Source organism: Rhagoletis pomonella, unplaced genomic scaffold (genome assembly GCF_013731165.1).
Source record: "Rhagoletis pomonella isolate Grant_MI unplaced genomic scaffold, Rhpom_1.0 Rhpom_scaffold_00010, whole genome shotgun sequence".
Classification (NCBI taxonomy): domain Eukaryota; kingdom Metazoa; phylum Arthropoda; class Insecta; order Diptera; family Tephritidae; genus Rhagoletis; species Rhagoletis pomonella.
Genome location: NW_023458564.1, coordinates 23,713,636 through 23,735,741, shown reverse-complemented (window position 1 = coordinate 23,735,741; position 22,106 = coordinate 23,713,636). Strand labels below are relative to the sequence as shown.

Here is a 22,106-nt window from a genome sequence, read left to right as displayed (position 1 = left end):
CTAGTTTCATTATATGAAAAATTTGTACTTTGAATCTTTGACTATTTTATCCTTTCGAGTCTCTAACTCATAAAACTTTAATCTGTATAATTGTAGTAACATTGAACCACAAGATACATTTTGAAGTTTTCTGGCAGCATTTTCATTCGATTTTCGCGAAGAAAAGCCTCGAATGTACCAAATGTGCGCTCGACATAAGTTGATACAAGTGGAGCCCAATTTAAGTATGGAACGTTTGAAACGTTCATATTATCAGGAATAAGGTTTTCCTCGCCCTTTACAATTTTATCCACACCCCTTATTGTCTCCAAGCCTACGTTAGCTCAGAAAACGGCTTTGAATTTTTCCAACACCAATTTGGCAAGAGGTCCTTGCGCCTCTATAAGCCGCATGGGCATGTGTATATTTTTTAATCTAAAAAAAAAATTGTAAATGCTATAAACCCTTTTTTAAGGTAGAAAAGGCAAAAAAAAGCAAATATTGTAAAAAAGGCAAATATCTTAAAAAAGGCAACATCAAATGTGTATATATGGAATCAGGGAAAGCTAAATCGTGGAAATTCTTAATCAATTCTTAATCAAATATACACTATCTCTTTAGCATAAAAAAGGCAATTTCCATAAAATCCGTTCCCTGCTGATAAGGCACAATAAGGAGAGATGTTTACGAATAAAACTTTTTTTACGAAAATTAAAATTTCCGTGTAGTTGATCGCTGCGAACATATATAGCATCTGCAAATTATTGCGAAATTATTGTTCTTTTGAATGATTTTGAAATGTAGAAAATATTTGGATTTTCTGTGCAATAAAAAAACCATTAGATATATATGTACATACTTAAATAATTGCTGTTAACCCTGAACATCCTCTCTAATTTGTTCTTGAGAAATTAAAGTTTATAAGAATAGGCTAATTTGTCAAATTCTCATGTCTTTGCTTCAATATTCAATAAAGCCTATAATTTTCGTACGCATGTGTCTATGTAGATAATAGTTTTCGAAAGTTAAGGACTTTTGCGAGACTCTTCCTTGAACAGCAGTACATTATTTTTGTATGTATGTATTTTGAGTAAATTTATGTATTTGAATGTGGGCGTTGTTTTATTTGCACAATACCTTATTTGTTTGCCTTTAATCTTATTCGAAAATACAACGTTGTGAATGTTTGTATTTGTGTTGATTTGACTTCACTTCAACTAAGTTTACAAAAGTTACTTAAATGCTGAATTTGAGCCCATTCAAGTGGAAGATAAGTTTAGCTTGTAAAAGTTTATCTTGATAAGCAATCTAATATGTAGTGTACACTATAAGCGAATATTTACAGAAATATTTATGTGCAAGTATATACATAAACATTGTAAATGCAAGTAGTATATGTACATATATATATTTATGTACACGCGTAGGTATATGCAAACGGCTGCATATGCCGATGAACTTGTGAGAGGGTATTGTTGAAAATTAGCTAAACAGGGGTTGTAGGTTTGCGTTCTATTTAAATTAATTTTAGTTTGAGTTTATGCAAAAAGAATATTAATTACCGTAATATAGAAGCAGGAATTACAAAAACTATCTGCAGCATTTAATTCAATGAAACGTAAAACTTGTTTGCATTCGCTGCCAATTTTGTACTTTGTTAGACAAATAGTTTATGTATAAACTGGCATAAATAGTCTGATAAATACTACACTAGTTAAATAAATATTTGTGTACATGCATTTAGATATACAATATTTCCGGAAGTTTAGTTATCACTTGATATCTTTGCTTTTATTGTATGTATATCTAATTACATATGCATATAATATTTTCATATTTATATCTACATATTTGCTTCATGCATAATTCTCTGAAATAATATTTAAATAACCATATAAAAAACATTTAGTTGCAGCAATTTTTACTATATTACAAAAAAAACTAATTTCCTAAAACTGAACTTATTCGAGCGGTAACATACAAGTACATATTACTCTCCAATAACACTGTAGGGAAAATCGCAAGTTTTGAAATGACGCAAAAAAACGACAAAAAAATGCAGAAACTCAAATTGCAGCCCTAGTAATTTTTCCAAGATATTCTCATTTTTATGAACAAAAAATCAAATTTTAACAGGGAAAAAAATTAAGAAAACGCAGATGTTTAGTAAATCATTTAAATAAAAAGGGGTGAATGGTGAAAGAAGTGCATACATTTTGCATAAAAACATGCCATGAGGGATTTTTTGGTATGAGGAAACCATTTCTGCACCTAACTTTTTCTTAAGACTTCCACTAGAGGGCGCAATAGCAAACTACAAATTTATTTTAGATCCATGATTTCTTCGGCAAATTTGCTTAGGATTACACGTAGAATCCTCCTATGTTGCGGGAGTATGCAAGTATGTAAGTTCCTAGTTGTAGCCTAAACGGCTGAGTAAGATCAAAAGTAGTTTTGGCACAGTAGTATTTCCATGACACCTGGCTCCACCATAGGATATACAAATTGCGGCGTGTTATTTCCGATATTCATGATTTTTTAATGCTAGATTTCCACAAGAAATTAAATGGCAGAAATGTAACGGCAAAGTTGGGCATTAAAAAATTATGGTTCAAATAATAGTCATTGGCGGCCCTTGTGGTATAGTTATAGCCTGGGTTCAAGCCTTGGTCAAAGCAACATCGCAAAAAAAAATATAGAAAAAAGGTTTTTTCTTAGCAGCGGTTGTCCCACAGCGGGCAATGGCTAAGGTGACCAGAATTTTTTAACATTCCAGGAGGACAAATTCTCCACATTGAAAACAAAACATTTTTCATATTTATTTTAACACATATATAACAAAAAAATTAACAAATCAAAGTTTCTCTAAACATAAGTCAAAGAAGTTAATAGTACACTGCGTTGCATGTTGCGTGTCTCACATGTGGTCCCATACTAATTTGGTTTAGATCCGATCATTGGATCATGAAAAAAATAACGGTACTCCTAATTTTTATATGAGAATTGAAGTCGGTTGTGTTTTTGCTTAAAAATTACTTTTTAGATTATTTAATTGTAATTGTGTTCCTTGCAAAAGAAATTGCTTTCGTTCTTCGTCTTTCGCCAAAGTTCGATTCGAATTTTGTATCAACGCTATACCTCGTTCAGCAACATATTTAATACATTAAATCGTCTCTAAGATAGCCAAGTTCAGGGTAATTTTTTAGAGAATTTAATGCTCTACAAGAATATGCCGAGAAAAACCTTTATCCCTTTTTTATAACTTTTCTTAACGGTAGAAAAGTTATAACATTTTTAATGAAAACAAATTTTTTTACATGTTATTTACATAGAAAATTTCAAATGCCGACCGACAACTTTTAAAATTGAAATAAAAATGTTTTCAAATGGGAGAATTTCCTCCTCAGTAAATAGGTCACTTTAAGGCCATAAATTCGCCAGGTTAGTTATTTTGGATCACCCTAATATATATATACAAGAATTATTCGTTTACAGTAATAACAATAAGGAGGACAATCCTCCTCAAAGGAGGACGGTTGGTCAGCTTAGCAATGGCAAACCTGCGAGTGTATTTCTGCCATGAAAGACAGCTTCTCATAAAAATACAATCGTCGTTCGGAGTCGGCTTAAAACTATAGGCGCACTCCACAAATCGGAGTAGAAGCTCGGCCAAACACTAACAAATGTGTACGCGCCAATCTATTATTATTATAAGTTCATTTCGACAGGACATTTTTTAAATGGCACACATTTTTTTTATCATTTCCATGCCTAGTAGAAATTCAGCATAAGTCGTATGACACTGATATTTGGTGTGAAGACATCACTAAATTATTGTGAACTAAAAGGGAATGAGTATTTACAAGGGGGCATGCCATACCAATAGACGTGTGTATTTCATTCAAAGAACTATAATTTTGCAACCATAATTCACATAACATTGATACATATTTGGTGGGGATTTAAACTTTTTTAATTAATTTTAGCCATCAGTAGTCCGCTCCCTAATCTTAACTCTGCAATTGAACAAGACTGGTACTGAACAAAATGAATACCAATATAATTGAAGCAACAAATATTTCTGGATGCGGCAAAGGAGAAAATGTTTTACAGACAGAAGTCTCATTAATTCCCACAGATCTCCTATTTGACTTCCTCTTAGCTTAGTCATAAGGATTTAGATTAAACAAATAGTATCCTTTAATTTATGGTAAACTGAAAATTTGTGGTACCGATAGTCTATAATAAATCTAATTTGTAATAAATCTTGTTCTACTTCGTGAGCATATTTGTTGAAAATAAGTATGCCATTTTTTATAGTCGGAAATTTGTAGTTACGCTTAAAATTTTCCTTTAACATGTCCATTACCTTACATATGAAATTGTCCAAAAAATATAAATTGTTTCCTTTTCATTACAGGTCTACATTGTGGGACATATACCACCCGGTTCAGACGAGCGCCACATCGGCTTGCAACAGAATGGGCACACCACTTTCACCGAAACTAACAACAAACGCTACTTGGAATTGGTGCGCAAGTACTCGTCAATAATACAGGGCCAGTTTTTCGGTCATTTGCATTCAGATTCTTTTCGTATCATCTATGATGACAATGGTAAGTAGACTTGGTTAATTGTTACAGTTCTCTGTTAATCTTGTTTTGAAACTATTTTTAACTAGAAAATTCCCTGTGTGCTTTTCAGTGCCTCAAAGGCATTCTTGTCTTTGTCATCATTAGTCATTAGGTGGCAACCTGAGAATCATTACTCTTAATGGTGAAGGCTGGTTCCTTTGTGAGCTTAATTAGGTCAAAAGAGTTTTGCAGTTGCCCGCATGACCAAATCTAGTTTACAGAGAGTCGAGGGCTTTTAATGCTGACTTATTATCGGACATTTTGCTTTCCAGTTTAAGAATAAAAAACTTTATTACGAAACTTAACAGATTCCTTCAAAACAGCAATATTTGTTTGCATTCAACCTACACATTCTTTTACCGGATTCCAACAATTCCCTATCGCTAATTGTGATACAAAAATCTCCAAAAGAATGGCAAGCGCGCCTAACAATATGCTATATCTATATTACATACATGCCCCTCATACTTCCATTTGGCTTATTATACATTCCATCTGTTACTTTTTCATGTTGCGTACATTTAGGCCCCACCGCTTTTCCATTTAGAGTTGCGATTGTCAGCATTGCAACACAGCACACAGATTCAGTCAAAAGTGGCCAAAAGAAAAAACATTATCAAAAATGAGAAATTGAATTATGAAGACTAAATTTTAACTGGTTCAAATATTCAAGCAACAGATAAGACTTTATTCAGTCATGTAATTTTGGATGTGTAATAATTCTAAAACAAGCTTGTAAGTGACAGAAAACAACAAATTTCTTTAGGCAGGAGGACGTAAATTTAAAATTTTACTGGGCTTTGAGGGCTATTAATCTTTCCGCTTAACAGATAACCTAGAATAAGCTTATGATCGTAATGGTTTTTGCGTCATTTTATATCAAGTTCTATATAGCTTAGTTTAATTATACGCGAAATATGCGGCCCTTGACCTTTAGTGGTTCATAATTGAAATTTTAAATCAAGTATAAGTTAAGAACCCCATTGGCCACATCACGTTTAAATTTTACGCCGATACCTTAGTAACATATCTGGTCATTTTGAGAGCCGTGGCACCTCCCTTATCCCTGAATTTTGAAATCAGCTATAACATAGGAACGCTTTTTTAGATCACAAGTTGTCAAAGTTTTTAATGAATGAAATAATCCAATTTTCTGAAGAAATAATTGTCCTGCAAAAATTTTAAATTTGAGTACTTCAAAAAAAAAAAATATCAAATCTTATCGTATTTGAAAAAAAAATCATATCTTTGTCTTTGCATCATATTTCAAATTATATAAGTATCTCATTAGAGTTTCGGCCATTGTGCATACTTACAAGTGATAAATGTTCTTCTTCTGCCTGTAAAGTGCCTTGAAAGTATCCTGTCAAAATGTTAGGCTGGGTGATTAAAGTAATACAGTATATTTTGCTTTGCTGCCTTTATGCTTAAATGCACATTTAAGATACCTACCCCAAAATGCGCATCAGCGGCATTCAGATGCATTCAACATACCTGCACATTAGCGATATCTGCCTTAAAAATTTGAAACCATTATCCATTATCAAAGAAAATATTATGTTTACCTGCAGTGGCTCTATACTTACCCTAATTTTACAAGCTTTTATTTATTTTTCTTATCGCGCAGAATAACGAAAACGGCTATAATTTTATGTAGTTATATAGACAAGTATCGCCAGTGGTCGAAAATTCGACCAATCAATTTCAATGGAACAATATTACCAAATAATATTATTTGAAATAGCCAATAACAAAATTAAAAGTTTATTCACTTTTTATTTTTTTTCACAGCAAAGTAAATACAAAACTCTTAATCCGAAAATCACAATATTGTCAACAAATATTAATATTACATACATCAATCTATATGGTTCATCACATAGTCTGTACGTCGTCACGTCACGTACGGCGTTTCCAGTTTGAAGGTTGATTGTTGAATTATGTATTGGTGAAGTTTGGTTTAATTATAAATCTAAACTAAACTTAAATCTAAAAACTTATATTTTACGTAGTTAATACTTCTCGATATAAAATTTTTTTGGTAAAAACTCTTTCATCGTTAGTCATATTACCATGAAATTCGGTATTTACAATATAAAATCGTAAGCCTGAAAAACTTCGAACTCGCCTTGTAGCAACATTTAGTTGTCCGTGTGCGAAAAGAGGTTCCTTCAACAATATCCCAACCCTATGAAACGTCTGTCCCTGGGATTTATTTATTGTCGTTGCAAACGCAGGGATAATTGGAAATTGGGTTCCTTGAAATTGAAATGGAAACATTTTACCAGAAAAGTTCAAATGTATACGTGGTATTAAAATTCGTTTGTTTTGCGCAATCCCGTTCAATACTTCGCAATCTATTGTATTATTGTGAAGATTTTTAACACGCATTCGCATGCCGTTAACTAAACCATCGTTCGTTGATAAATTTCTAATCAATAAAACAATTACATTTGCTTTTAAAGTTAATTTATGTGGCGGAAATCCACCAACGGATAATTTTTTCTTTCATTTTCATCATCGGAAATAATTTTATCACAGCTGGGGTAAGTTCTTTGTTCACCATCGATGAGATTTATAATTTTATTGTTTATTTCTGCACAGTGTTAATTTTTAGTGGATAATATAACAGAATTGAGTATAGCATCAGAAAGAATATTTTCAGAAACATTTTCGTAAATATCGGATATAATATCTTCTGCATTTCCAATGATGGTTTGTGGTATTTATATCATATCATCACCAAAATTACGAAACACTGTTTCTTCATCATAGCCGATTTTCTTAAGAAATTCGATAAATTCAATCTCTTCTGGGAGTGGCCTCATATTTCGTGTAAGTGTAAACTTACGAATGAATTAGAATTGAACCCAACTCGTGACGCAATTCTCTATTAAAACTGCGATTTCCATGTTCAATTACGGGCAATATTTGCCGAAAATCTCCACACATAAGAATAGTTTTATTGCCAAACAGCTATGTTTTATCATCAACGTCTGCTAAGTCTCTCAATAAACTATCAATAACCTTCAAAGCTCCTAAAGGACACATGGATACTTTTTCTATGATAATTAATGATGCTGTTTTTATATAATTTGCATAACTACTTCCAGCAGAAATATTGGCAACTGAAGTGTCTAAAATTGGGATAGGTAATTTAAAAATATTGTGTAGTGTTTTCCCTCCAATCAGCAACGTTGAGGCTATCCCACTAAACGCAGTTGCAATGCACCGAAGATTAATCGATTGCAATTTATGAATAATTGCACTCTGTGTAACTGTTTTACCGCAACCAGCTGTCAAGCAAAACACATTACATCCAGTGTTATATTGTAATACTTCCTGAATAACTTGATCAATGACATATTTTTGCTCTTGATTTGCTTTCAAGCAAAAATTGATTAAATCTTTCTTCTTCATACCTAAAATCAAAATGATCAACAGAATTATCTGAAATTGCATTCGGAGTCGGTAAACCAACATATCCACAACTAATATTATGAGTTATCAAGATTTCTTCAATTTCTAATAAACCTCTATTGTATGCAATTTCTGCGTCATAACTAATTAAGAACTCTTCAGTTAAAGAGTTTTTGAATTCCTGCCACAATTGTGGTGCATTTGGTGAAAGATTTAATGCATAAATAAAACCAAGCATATTGCGCAACTGTTTTGGACTTTGAAATCTTTTGGCTTCATTCAAACACTCGTGCCATTCATTTTCATTGGATGCAATACCGCGGGCAAGACACGCCTCTAAAAATCAGTCATAAACAACACCATTATGAGTTTTAAGGTGTACGAAAAACCTCAAATGTAACAACTCATTATCTTTTGGCGAAACTGAAAACATTCGAGCAATAATTTTGTTTCCACCTCGTAACCATTTTCGCCTCTTTTTTTCTTTATCAATCCACGTAGAATGCAATGGTATTTCTGTATATTTAAACTCATGTGCCATATCTTCTTGATTCAATAAGAAAAAAGCTAATAATTTTGTTCGCCCCACATAAGCTACAGCTTGACTTATATTCGGTAGCATTTCTTCTTGATTTTCCCCAACATTAAAATAAACCATATTTCTACCAGCCGAATGAATGTTCAGCCGGACGTTTGTGTGTGACTGATAATGCATTGGCAGCTCATAAATGCGCCACATATCTTCACTGGAACCAACGTATCTGCAATTCAAAAAATTCTTAACTTCATCTATGTGAGCTTCAGAATCGCCATCTTCACCAACTTCAATTGTTGCACAATCGTACCCTTTGTATACGTATTTATATATCGATGGCTGAGTGGAAGATCGACCTATCTCGGCAGCCAGTTCGAAAACGCACTATCTCAAAAAAACTTTTAAAGAACGCCCTATTTCAGAATTCGTTTCAAAAACGCCCTATCTCAGCTGCCGATTCAAAAACGCCCTATATCAGCATATTTTCAATACATTTTGAAGTGAGATAGGGCGTTTTTGAACCGAATTTTGAGATAGGGTGTTTTTCAATTAAATTCTGAAATAGGGCGTTCTGGAAAAGTTTTTTGAGATAGAGCGTTTTCGAACTGGCTGCCGAGATAGGTCGATCTTCCACTCAGCCATCGATATGTACTTGACACTTTTTACAGTAGTACATACATGATGTGACAATTAAATTTAGCAAGCAGATAGGGATTATACGGAACTACATAACGATTATCTAAATCGCTGTTTCTGACATTAACACTAACTCCATTAACACTTCTTTTGTATAAGGGATACCCGTTGACTGGCCCATGCATCATATGAGTTGTAACAAAGTCATACAATTGTGGATGCAAATTTCTGTCGGGTATTTCCGCACACATAGCCCTGTCTATATCAGAAGCTCCAAAAATTTTGTCTTCATCACTTAAGGTCAATAAAACATGGGCATGTGGTAATCCTCTCTTCTGAAATTCAATTGTATAGATTGATGCTACTACTTTACCAAATATTTATTTAGAAATTTAATCATTGATTAATTCTTTTAATTTTAATTTGTACACGCGCACAACTATGTCTGGTCTAAAAAAGCTTTTTTATCCGTCATGAATGCTATGCTGAATTTCTTTCCAATTTGGATTGCATGTCACAGTAATGAAAAGTGATGGTTTTCCGAAATGCTGAACAATGCACATTGCATCCAAATAATTTTGATGCATATTCCGTGGGGAGCTAATAAAGGTAGATGGTAAAATCACCTTTCTCCCAACAGAAGTACTATCATTATCACCATCATTTAAAAAAGCAGTTAAATTATAATACAAATCGGATCTTAAATTTCGTTGGTTATCCCTGATAAATCTAAGTGTACTGCTTTCAATTCGTACGTACATATCTACAATCCACTGCAAGAATAGTTTCTGAGATTTGTGCAACAAACTGAATTCATCTCTCAACGCAATTCTATAACACGAATATTGTAGCATTGTTATTTTTGATCGATGTACACTATTTGTAGAAGTATTTTGGATACTATGAGACATATTCATCCTCCACCCTTTATCACCATTTGGAAATAAAAGTGGGTGCGCAAGTGGATCTAATGAAACACTTAAAATGGAAACATGTTTCAAATTGTGACCAGTTGAATTTCTACTAAAGGAAATCATTTGTCTATCAAGGGGGGGTTCACCGTAACTTGAAGTGAAGAAAATAGCAACATCAGTTGTACTAGCATCTTTAATTTCCATATAAATTTCTTTGTATTGGTTGCCAGGTTGTTTTGTGAATTCATACATTGAAACAAAAGACTGAACGTATGGATTAACTGCATTTAATTGATGAGCGATTTTTTCATTAATTGTGGACATCAATCAGAACTTGAACTTTTTTGAAGGCGATAATTTGTAGCAGTTTCAACGTCATAGAAACACAACTGTGCATATACAGACAACTCATGAGAATCAGATCGATGGTAAAAAATATTAGCAAAAGCCGAATTATATTTTCTTATATTATTAAAATATTGAACGGCTCTTTTTTTAAGTTAGATTCAACCGAACTTAAATCTGCACATAATTCTTTAAAAAATTCATTTTGTGCTATTGGTTGCAAACGTACTATTCACTTATGGCAACAGGATGTGAAAATATGCATATCACGATTAGTTATCTCTGATTCGAAATGCTTGGCATTGCAACTAATACATTTCAAATTCATTTCGCCACACGTAAATATATTGAAATTTCCTGGCACAATTGATAAAGCAACTTTAAAATGAGAAAGTAAATCAATGGCAATAGTTTCATTAATTACATTATTGTTCACATTACTATTAGTTGCAATTAAATTTACGCTAACGTTATCATTATTGTTCCCATTATCATTTGTTTCATTTACATTATGATCATAAGAAACATTGACCCTATTCAGTTCCCTATGTAAAGTACGCCATCTTCTGTATCTAAGTCTATATATATAAATATATACCTATGTATTATACATAATATTATGGATAATGATGTTGTAATCTATACAAAATAAAAAATAAATAATAAAAACGAAATTATTAAATTTTATAAACACTGAACGAATAGCTGAATTATTCATATTCATAAAAAAAGGAAATATAAACATATGTGCATATCTCATTATAAACCCTAATGAGATCTAACGAAAGCCTCTAATTATAATGAAGATTGTTGTTGCTATTCCACATTTGATTAATGACACTTGAAGTACCGTAGTAAGTTTTGTATTACTAATTCCAACGCTCAACTACAAACATCAAAGAGCATATTTTCAACATAAAATAAATAAAGAAGCGCAATTTATTAAAACTACATAAGTATATTAATTTTCAAGAGGCGGAAATTTCAAACAAACTTTGCTTCATATTAAAGACGCATATATGTACTTAAAAGATATTTATGTATGTATTTACATCCTCTCACCTTTTTTATGAAAAGTCTCTTTCTCTTATTATCACTTAAATTTTAGGAATCTGTTGCCGAAAAAAATTAAGTTTTTCTTAATTTATCGCATTTGTGAAAACGAAATTGTTAAAATTTATTAAAATTATCATTTATTTGGTAATTTGGCAATAGCTTTTGCTTACTAAAGCACGTGTGTGTTCAATTAAACTTGATGCTATGATAGCCAAATGAGAAGTGAATAATATGAAACGCATTGGGCAGATCCGTTACTTTCTCTCTCACTCATCTTGGATAGCGAAGCCAAGCTTCCATAGAGTAGTGGTGGCCAACTATCGATGGTGCTGACTATTAACAGTACATGAATATCGATACCATCGACGATATTTCATACCTATGTACGTATGCATGTACACGTGTAGAAAAATACATAGTGTCATTTTACAGAACTAAGGAAAATATATGCACAGCCATCGGCGTAGCCAGAATGAAATTTAGAGCCCCCCGGGCTCGACCCTATTGAGCTGGTATTTCAGGATACTATTTTATATATATATAAGAAAAATTTAAAAGTTAGGGGGGGCTCGAGCACCCCCCTGCCCCTACCTGGCTACGCCCATGTGCACAGCGTTGGTATATAATGTACATATGCCCTGCAGTGAAAAGCCAAACCAGTTAGAAAAAATACTAGTTCATTAACTAGTATGTGCCTACCAGTTCGACAATTTCGAAGAACTTAGGCGATTAGCGACATCTGCCTTTGAATTGCCAAAGCCAAAAATAAAACGCAATTAATTGCTTTTCTTACAAATGTCGGCTGTGGCGTCACGTGAAGACTACTGGTTCTGGTTCTGAAATCGCAGGTTCGAGGCCGCTTGGAGGTGGTTAAGATTTTTAAAGTTAAATAAATGTAAGTAAAAATAATTTATTCAATTTATAAATAAATAACAAATTCGAAAATCTAATTGCGTTGCGAAAAAACATTTAGGAAGAAATATAAAAACAAAGAAATTAAACAAAAATATTTTTTTATTAAATTAAAAAATTACAATAAACAGCATAAACAAAAAAATAAATTTCTAAAAAATAAAAATAAAATAAAAAATAGAAAATAAAAAAATTTTACCTGCGCCAGGATTTGAACCTGGGACCTCAGGCTTACCAAGCGAGTGCTCTTCTCTGTCGGCCATTGTGACTGCTGGAGCGTCGCGAGCAAAAAGGCACACTTATGCTTTTCACGGGGCATGAATTGGCAGACTATCTCATCAACTGGTATGATGCTACTAGTATTTATACTAGTAGATGCTGATGCATAGCCTGACAATTGACATCTCGTAGGACATCGCAATGTTAAAAATACCAGTCGCTAACAGTGAAAAAGGATAGAACGTGAACTAGTTCGGCTGAAACGCAAACCGGTAGAATTCTAGTTCACAACTAGTAGCTTTCCCTGCAGGGTGTATATACGTATTTACAGAAAAATCAAAAAAGACTGAAAAAACTAAATACGTGTATAAACATTTTCGAAGTCAATTCTGTCGTTTAGGTGTTGATTTTATTTAAATTTAAAACACATTTCAATTTTTAACTGAGATTGTGGGATGGATTAACTCCCCAAATACGATAAACATACAAATATTCTCATTGGCGAAGTATACTGCAAACTGTCGCGACCATCCATAGTGCCGCCCTATCGGCAGAAAGTGCCTATCGATACAATCGTTCCCAAAAACCATGGCCAACTATCGATGGTGTCCACTATCGATAGTTTGCCACCACTACCTTATAGCGGTTTACACGAAGTTCTTTTGGAAAGGTATTTCTCTCTCAACTTGAAGAATCAATGGAAAATTAATATACTCATTACGTATTGGTACACTCTCAATGTGTACCGAAAAATATATAGAACAAAGTCAGTGTACGCGTGCATACACATTAACCTTAAAGTATAAAATTTTAAAATTTTGCATTGGACACCCGTTTTTTCCATACACAAAATATGGGCTTAAAATAGTTTCTAAGCGTCGCAACCTAGGTTTAAATGTAATAAATTTGATATGTTTTGAAAACTATCCATATAAATCCATAGTTATCGCCAAAAGGGTTTATAATGAATTAATATGCTTCAAAGACTGTCATTTGTTAATTTTTTTCGGAGTAAATGCAGCGCAACGCAGAGTTTGTCTGGCCTTCCTGAGCTAAAAGCGGATTTTTGAATTTCTTTAACTTTTCTATGTATCCCATAAAAATTTTTGATTATGATATTTTAGGACCACACAAATGTGCATATATATTCATGTTTGAGCGACCTAACGAACTAAAATGGGATGGGACAATTATGCAAAAACAACTCACACCCCCTTTTTCCGTACCTAGAACTTTTCGCCATAGATACGATATTGAAAATACCTGTCAGTATGGCGCGAATAACATATCGACGGCTGAGTGGAAGATCGACCATTCTCGGTAGTCGGTTCCTAAACGCCCTATCTCAGAGAATGGCTCAAGTACACCCTACTTCAGAATTTGGTTGAAGAATGGCTTATCTCAGAAGTTGTTTCAAAAACACCCCATCTCAACTGAAAATATGTTGTTATAGGGCGTTTTAAAGTGCCAACTGAGGTAGGCCATTTTTGAACCGAATTATGAAAAAGGACGTTCTTCAAATCAAATTCCGTCAAATTCCGAAAAATTTTCGACCCGGCTGCCGAGATAGGTCGATCTTCCACTCAGCCGTCGATATGTAGCTGTGCCAAATCTCAGGACGTTAGCATAAGCAGTTTGTATGGGAGGTGCCACACCCTCTTTTCCAACACCTACCACCTTTCGTCGTTAGTACGGTATTGATAACATATGTTGCTGTGTTAAATTTTAGGACGTTAGAATAAGCGGTTCCAGAGCTAAGGGGTATGAGAATTTCAGTTTGTATGGGACGTGCCACGCCCCCTTTTCCATTACCAACCACTTTTCGCCATAAGTACGGTACTGGTATCGTATGCAGCTGTGGTAAATTTCTGGACTTTAGCATAAGCGGTTACAGAGAAAAGCGTTATGAGAATTTCAGTTTATATTGGAGGTGCTACGCCCCCTTTTCCAAAATCTACCACTTTTCGCCGTAAGTACGGTATTAATAAGATTATGTGGCTGTGTCAATTTTCAGGACGTTAGCATAAGCGGTTCCAGAGAAACGGTATATCAGAATTTTTTTTTGTATTGGAGGTTGCACACCCAATTTTCCAGTGCCTGCCATTTTTCGCCATAAGTAGGGTATTTACAATCTATGCATCCGTGCTAAGTTTCAGTTCCTGAGTTTAATTGGTTTTGGAGATATAGTCGTTTTCATATTTTAGTCTATGTGTCAGATGTCACGCCCCCTATATATCGGGATTAACATTTCTGGATTAGATGAAGTTATATCCTTTAAATCGGTGTATGCGTCATTGAAATCGACCTAACGGTGCCTTCAAAAAAGGGATTGCACAATTTTCTTGTGGCGTATTTATATATGTATAGAAGATAATTAGATACCATTCGGAAAAAATTTCGCTTGCAGTAATTTCTACGTAGTAAGTGCTCATCCGTTATTTGGTTTCATAGGGATTCGGATACCTTCCTCATTGAAGTAGTAAAGAAAATTCGCTTAAGTGCTTTTTCGGTTAAGCGCACAAGTTTTTCGTGCAAAGAAGGATGGGTAGTTAAGCAAAATATACTGTATAAAAAAGACTAAAGTTATTAAAATAAACTTAAAAACTAGCAAACTATGCATTGAATTAAATTAATTCCGATATTTATAAAATATTTTAATATTTTAAAGTATTTGTCAATGGCTCCTACACTTAATGGTTTTGTCAGTCCGTTTACATTTTTTTTGATGTAGAATACGTCTATCGACAGATTCATTTTCGTAAGTAACCAGTTTGGTTTCTGTCGTTGAAACAACGGTAAATATTGCCTTATTTTCGGGTAAATTTTGAGCCTTTTAAGTGCTTTAGCAATTTAGGATTGGAAGATACAACTTTCATTTCTGGGATAAAGTTTATCTGGAGTAATAGAAATATTCTTGTGTGCAAATTTTATATAAATTCAACAAATATTGAGGATTTTTTGAAAAATTTTGCTAATTTTTTTATTACCAAAATTCTTGAAAACCGCTCGATCGATTTTTTTTCTGTTTCCTGTAGTCAAAAGCCAAAGTTTTTTCCTTTCGTTTGGTATATGGGAAGTATTGGTTGGTATTTTTTTAGTATGTTTATTTGATTAAAGTATATGGCCATAAATTATTTTCCATACAAAATCACTTCGTTATCTTTTTGCAAACACGTGCTTGCGCTGGAAGTGAGAGAAGGAAACAAAAAGTATGTGTGTGTAAGTATTATGGCTTTTGAGTAACAGATGGTGCATCACATGTTTGTATATACATACGTACATAAGTTGATTGCAGTTAATGTGAATCTGTTTCTCTTTTACGTACATATGTACATTTTATATATACGTATGACAACCTGTTTATAACTGTTCGCTATCTGAACGCCATTTTTTCCTGTGGAACTCACTGCCACACACTTTGCAGGATTTGCGTAGCGCGATGAGGTTCAAGGCTACCCTGTTCAAGCACTTCCAAACATAATGCAGACTGGCTTTAAATTAAATTATTCGCTTAAACTATAATTGTATGAATCTAAGCACCTATTAACGAAATGTATACATTTTTTTTTACTCTCTATAACTATTCTACGCTATTCCACATTTTTAACAATTTTTATCAATTTGTTTTCAAACTTTAATTTTATAATCTACAATGTTACGCGATTAATATAACTGTTTAGTTTTAAGTATTCGTTTTATTTAATTCGTTTTTATTTAATTTTGTCAACTATAATTTGTTTGCCTAATCGAACCTAATACATCATAAGAATCTATTTTTCTTTCGTATTAGTAAAAAGGTTTTAGTTTGAAAACAATTTGAAGATGGTTGCCATCTGTTTACAAAGTCAAATTCGATGTAAATAATTTACTTAAATATGGATATCAATCAAATGGCTTTGAAGAAACTTTATCTCCAAAAAACATGTAGGAGGGTTTCCACCCGTTTACATTTTAAATGCAACTTTAATTAAGGGGATTAGATAATTTAAATATATATGTATATTTGGGTGTCACACGATAAAGGTATAACAGGGTTTTAGTTTGAATTTATTAAAGTTATATACAAGTTACTGTATGAAATATTAAAGTATGGGCGTCAAGGAAGGAAAGGAAATATTGAGAAATATTTAGCTTGAGAGGGCTGCCACCTGTTTAAAAAATTAAACTCTATTTATTTAATAAGTTAAAGGAATCATTAAAAGATTGGTAGCATTTGAAATGGGTTTAAGGTTCAATCCAATAAAATCAAAAGAAATGTTTCATGTGCAGTTTTTAACCTGAATGTGTATTCTACGTTTACGTTTAGCGGCAGTGGTTCCGACACAGCCGGCACGTCAAGACTCCATAGATACTGGGTACGCCATTTTGAATCTTAAAAATCTAGCATTTTCGTAATCTTCAATCATAAACACTTTTAAGAATGGAATTTAAAAGAGATTAATATTGAATAGGCCATTTCGAATTTATAAAATCTGGTACTATATTTACAGTTTGTGATCTTAAAAACACACATGAAAAAAGTTTAAAGTAAATTCAACAAATCACAAACAATTTTTGCCATATTGGACTCACCATTTTGAGTAGATACACCAAAAGTCACCAAACAGTTAAAGTTGAAAATCATATTCAATTTATTCTGCTGAGTGACAGTGTAGATGTCTAGAACTTCTTTTGTAAGTTTACCCTAAGATCCTGTTTTGTGAGTTATTTTTTGCCAACTCTAAATAGGTTTGAGATTAGTCAAACACATTTATAGTTTACACATATTTTTGACGTTCAAGTTGAATTTTGAGCTTTGGTGTGTTCAGCGAATTACGGTACAATTTCACGACAACTATGTTTGTGGTACATTTAAAGCTGCTATATCACCATTTTAAAGGAGTTTTTCGTCCTTTTCCGTAAAAGGAACAAGAAAGGCCTAAGTATGCCCTTTTCCTGTATGGATGAGGGCAGCCAGGATAACCTAACCTAACCTAACCTAACCCATAGTCCCATACTAATGGTTTGGATTCGATAATTTTTATATGAGAATTGAAGTCGGTTTTGGTTTTTTCTTAAATAAAATTATAGCTTAAAAAACTAAAACCTCGCTATTATAATTTCCATTCGTACTGTCATCAGGTATGAAACTTGAGAATAGAAATCGCAGCATCTTTTAGGCGCATCAATATTACATAGTTACATCCCGAGCTAATAAAAGGGAGGTAATAATAAAAATACTTTTGTTTGTTTAATATTATTTTACAGAAAATATTTTATGATTTTTTAAGGTTTTTACACAACGTAAGAAAATGATTTAAGTTTAGCTGACATGCTTCCGGTTCCATGTGCCAGTTCCGATAATATGATGGAGTATCATTTATGTCCTGGCGCAAAGAGAGAAACCGACTTCTAACTACAATTAAAGAAAGTGAACTCCAAATTAAAAATAATTTTAATGAAAAGTAAATAATTCTTTGACTATCTAAACACTCAAAGTAGAAATGATCTCATTATTGCTATTCAAAAATGTTATAAATATTAAATTATTTATTGGCTCCTGTGTACAATGATATTATGAGAGTAATTTATACTACATGTTAAAAAGGTGTTCACATGAGGCGACTTAAGAGCAATTTTAGAGGCGATTAGTTGAATCAAAAGTTGGCTGCCCCCAACCGCACTGAAAGCAATTAGTTCAAAGGCCGTTCACACCAGGCGATTATTGCTTACAACTAAAAGTAAACACCTCATGTAAACACCGCATAGTGCGTATACTCATGTTAAAATGAATAAAATTTTTATTTTTTGTGAACTAAGTTTTATTTGTAAATACAAGTACATACTCTGGCGTTTTAAGGTATTTTCTGGTACTTACATTCATAATTTTGCTTTGAATAAAAGTGTACTGAAACGTGCTGATTTTTATAGCATGGAAAAGTCCAAGGTACTGTTTTCGCGCAAAAAAAAATCTGGCAACCTTATGTTCGGTCCCTAGGTCAAAGTTTTTTTTATCTCATTTAGGACAAGTTTGCCTAGAGATTAGGCAAGGCGTTCTTTGTACCCATTTTTCATTTATTTTGGCACAGTCTCTATTATATTTAGCTGATCTCTGTGCCCAGAAATTAATACAGTATTCTGATAAATTAAGTGAACAATTCAGGAATGATTCCCGAGAAAGCTCCTCCTTCCATTTTTATATTGAGTTACGAATAATCTGTAAAAGTTCCAACGTTAGCAGATGGAGTGCAATATCTTTCCGCCTAGTCTTTCTTACTTGGACTCCACATACATACATATACATATTTCTATACGGAAGCCAAATTTATATTCATGGGTCCGTGTTGGCCGAAATAGAACCAAAGTTGCTCAGAACGTGAAAAGCAGCAAGATCCAGAAGACCTAAAAACATTTAAAGCGTAGTTTAGTGTTGTAAGATTTGTCACTTAATACATAGCTCCATATATGTAACAGCTGGTATTGCAATTGCTGCATAAATCCAGTGCAACATGCTTGGATTCAAAACCCAATTCTGCATTCTACTCTCTTGCATCTGTACAGAGCTGTAGAAACCTTTTCAAAACTCTGAGCCATATTCTGTTTTCAGTCAGTCGTCACCCAATTTTCCGTGAGCCTTCAAAGCTTTTTCCTTTTCTAAATTAAAAACGACAAATTGGTTGAGAACGACGTTTTGTAAATCCCACCTTTGAATCGACTTGCTTTGGATTATTTCTTGGTCGTTAGCTTTTCAATGTACCTCATGGAAAAATTATTACCAGAGATATGGAACTTAAATATCATATCTATATTGAAAAAATAATATAAAAAAAAACTTTTTATATACAACGCTTTTATAAATGGACTAAAAAGTAGAAAATAATATTTCTCAGTCCCATAGAATTTGTTTTGATAACTTTTGATTTTGAAATTTTAGCAAAAGTCGTTATAACCAACTTATGAGATTGAAAATGAAAAGCGTGGGGCGCATATAATAGCCACCTGAATTGATATGAAGGGTAATATATGTTCATATGTATGTGGATATATGAATAACGACCGCTTAAAATCGATCTCAAATTTGTACTTTCGCTGAAGAAATTTTAGGTCTATGTTATGTAGTTTGCCTATTGTCAATTAAATATAATGCTTTGTATTGCATGCGCCCCACGCTTTTCATTTTCAATCTCATAAATTGGTTATAACGACTTTTGCTAAAATTTCAAAATCAAAAGTTATCTAAACAAATTCTATGGGACTGAGAAATATTATTTTCTACTTTTTAGTCCATTTATAAAAGCGTTGTAGATTAAAAAGTTTTTTTTTTATATTATTTATTTTCTACTTTTTTGTCTTGTCTGTATAAAATGTTGCGATAGATATTAAAATAATTCAACGATATTAATAGAAAGGTGCACACACATGCATTTACATATGTATGTACCAGAGCTGTGTAATGATTGAATCAATTGAGTGTGCATTCTCATTTTTTTCGTTTCAAAAATGTGATTGTTTGATTTAAAAAATTTAACAACCACTCTTGAGATTGGTTACAAATTGTAAACACAAAATATGTAGTGTGTTATGGAATGGTTGACACCCATTCACATAGAGAATGTGAATGCAAAAAAAAAACTCAATCATGTATGATTGGACGTTTATGGGAATGCAATCTGTCATTATCATTCAGTACTAATACTATTTGTTGTATCAGGGTTGAAATTTTTGTACTCAAAATGTGAAACCAGAAGATTGCCATCTCCCTTAAAATAAGTAAACAAATAAATATTTGGTGCTAAAATATTTTTCTAAGTGTTTGGCCGAATTTCTGCTCAAACTTGAGGCATGAGTTCTGATTTTCTAAGAAGAGTTTTCAAAGCAGAAATATACTCGAAGGTTTGCCATTGCGTGCCGAAGGACGACTGCTATTTTGGGCTATGATCTGACCAGGTATTTAACCATGGTCCTATGGAGTGGAAGTACGCACATGTAATCACTCTGCTACGGCGACCGCCGTAAGTACATGCTATACATATCGTGGTTTAAAGTACAAAACCGCGTATCAAGAAAATGCAAAACCGCGTAATTGCATAAATTATTTTCTATAGAGTAAAGTCACCCATATTTCAAAATGGTTATCTTCTTTATAAAGCAAACGTATTCTGGCTAGTATATTTCAGGACGAATGGATAAGAATTGAGCCAAGAGTTTTTGTGAGCAAATCCAATTTTTGGCAGCCAATGTCAGTCACACGGTTTTGCAGAATGACGATACGCGGTTTTGTACTTTAAACGACGATATATATGTACACATATTAGATTATTTATTCTCAAAATGCATGAAAACTATAGTATGCTTGCAAACAATTAATAACATTTTGTGATAAACAGTTTTACAAATGTATTTGCACTTCAAATTTGTATTTTAGTAAAGTATTAATTAAATAAATTATTATTGTAAATTATTATTTTAATAAATAGATATAAGGATATTCATACTAGGCAACTCTTGGACTTTTCTTCATTTGTAACAAATGACAGACGTAAACAAAATAAAAAAATAATTGTATTTTTACAAATTTAAAGCAAACGGGCGTTCTTTACAAAAAAATGTAGTTAGGGATCGAATTGCGCATATTTTTTTTACAATATCAAGTGCCCACAAGAAGTGTTAAACCACTAAATAGCTTAAAAAACGCTTTCAAAAATTCGAAACGAGAGTGAAGTGCAGTGTTCAATTGTGATCGAATTGCAGGCAAAATTTGTGCGTGTGTAATTAATGTTTTACTTATTTGAAGAAATGTTGCCCGTTGTTATTAAAAATAAGGAAACCAAGACCCCGCTTTCCACTGGTGGTTACATAATACTTGAATAGCTCCTTAATTAACATGTGTGTGCCAGTTAAACAGGCATGTCTGAATCGATTTCCTTCATCATTCTTACCAATTTGATGTGCATTTTTATTGTTATGTGTTGCAAACAGACATTTTAGGAACTAAATAGGTTCTAAAATCTCTGTACACAAGCGCACTTATTTTTAACAGTTTCCAGTTTATGTAATATTAATCAAAACAGCTTTTATTTATTTTATCTATTATGTGATTTCTGGAAGCGTCGAATACAAAAAAGGGCTGTGACTGGGTTTATGTAATTTGAAATTGTATTGATGATTACTAATAATAATAGAAAGGCGCCTACATATCGACACAACTAAAAATTTCATATATTTCAGTAGAGCCAATTAAAGATTTTTTGTTTCGTAATTTAGCAATAATATGTCTTGGAACGTAATTATTCCGGATTATATGCAGTCATACTATAAGCTTTCAAATTATGTATTTTTCTAAACCTGAAATTTTGAATTGTGCCGTTATTGCAGAGGACCACCGGCATATGTTAGGGCTACTCCTCCGATTGTGGCATACGCCTTGGCGTTGTCGCACAAAGGGGAGGGACCTACAGTTTTACGCCGACTCCTGCC

At 32.9% G+C, this 22,106-nt stretch overlaps 1 protein-coding gene across 1 annotated transcript in view; it reads left to right on the top strand.

The window, feature by feature from the left end:
• The window catches only part of LOC118746170, a gene marked incomplete in the record, with an annotated part of 421,140 nt that overhangs the window by 352,897 nt on the left and 46,137 nt on the right, over positions 1–22,106 (top strand). The window contains 1 exon segment of the mRNA XM_036479972.1: positions 4,400–4,595. Within this exon segment, the coding sequence (XP_036335865.1) occupies positions 4,400–4,595 (196 nt within the window).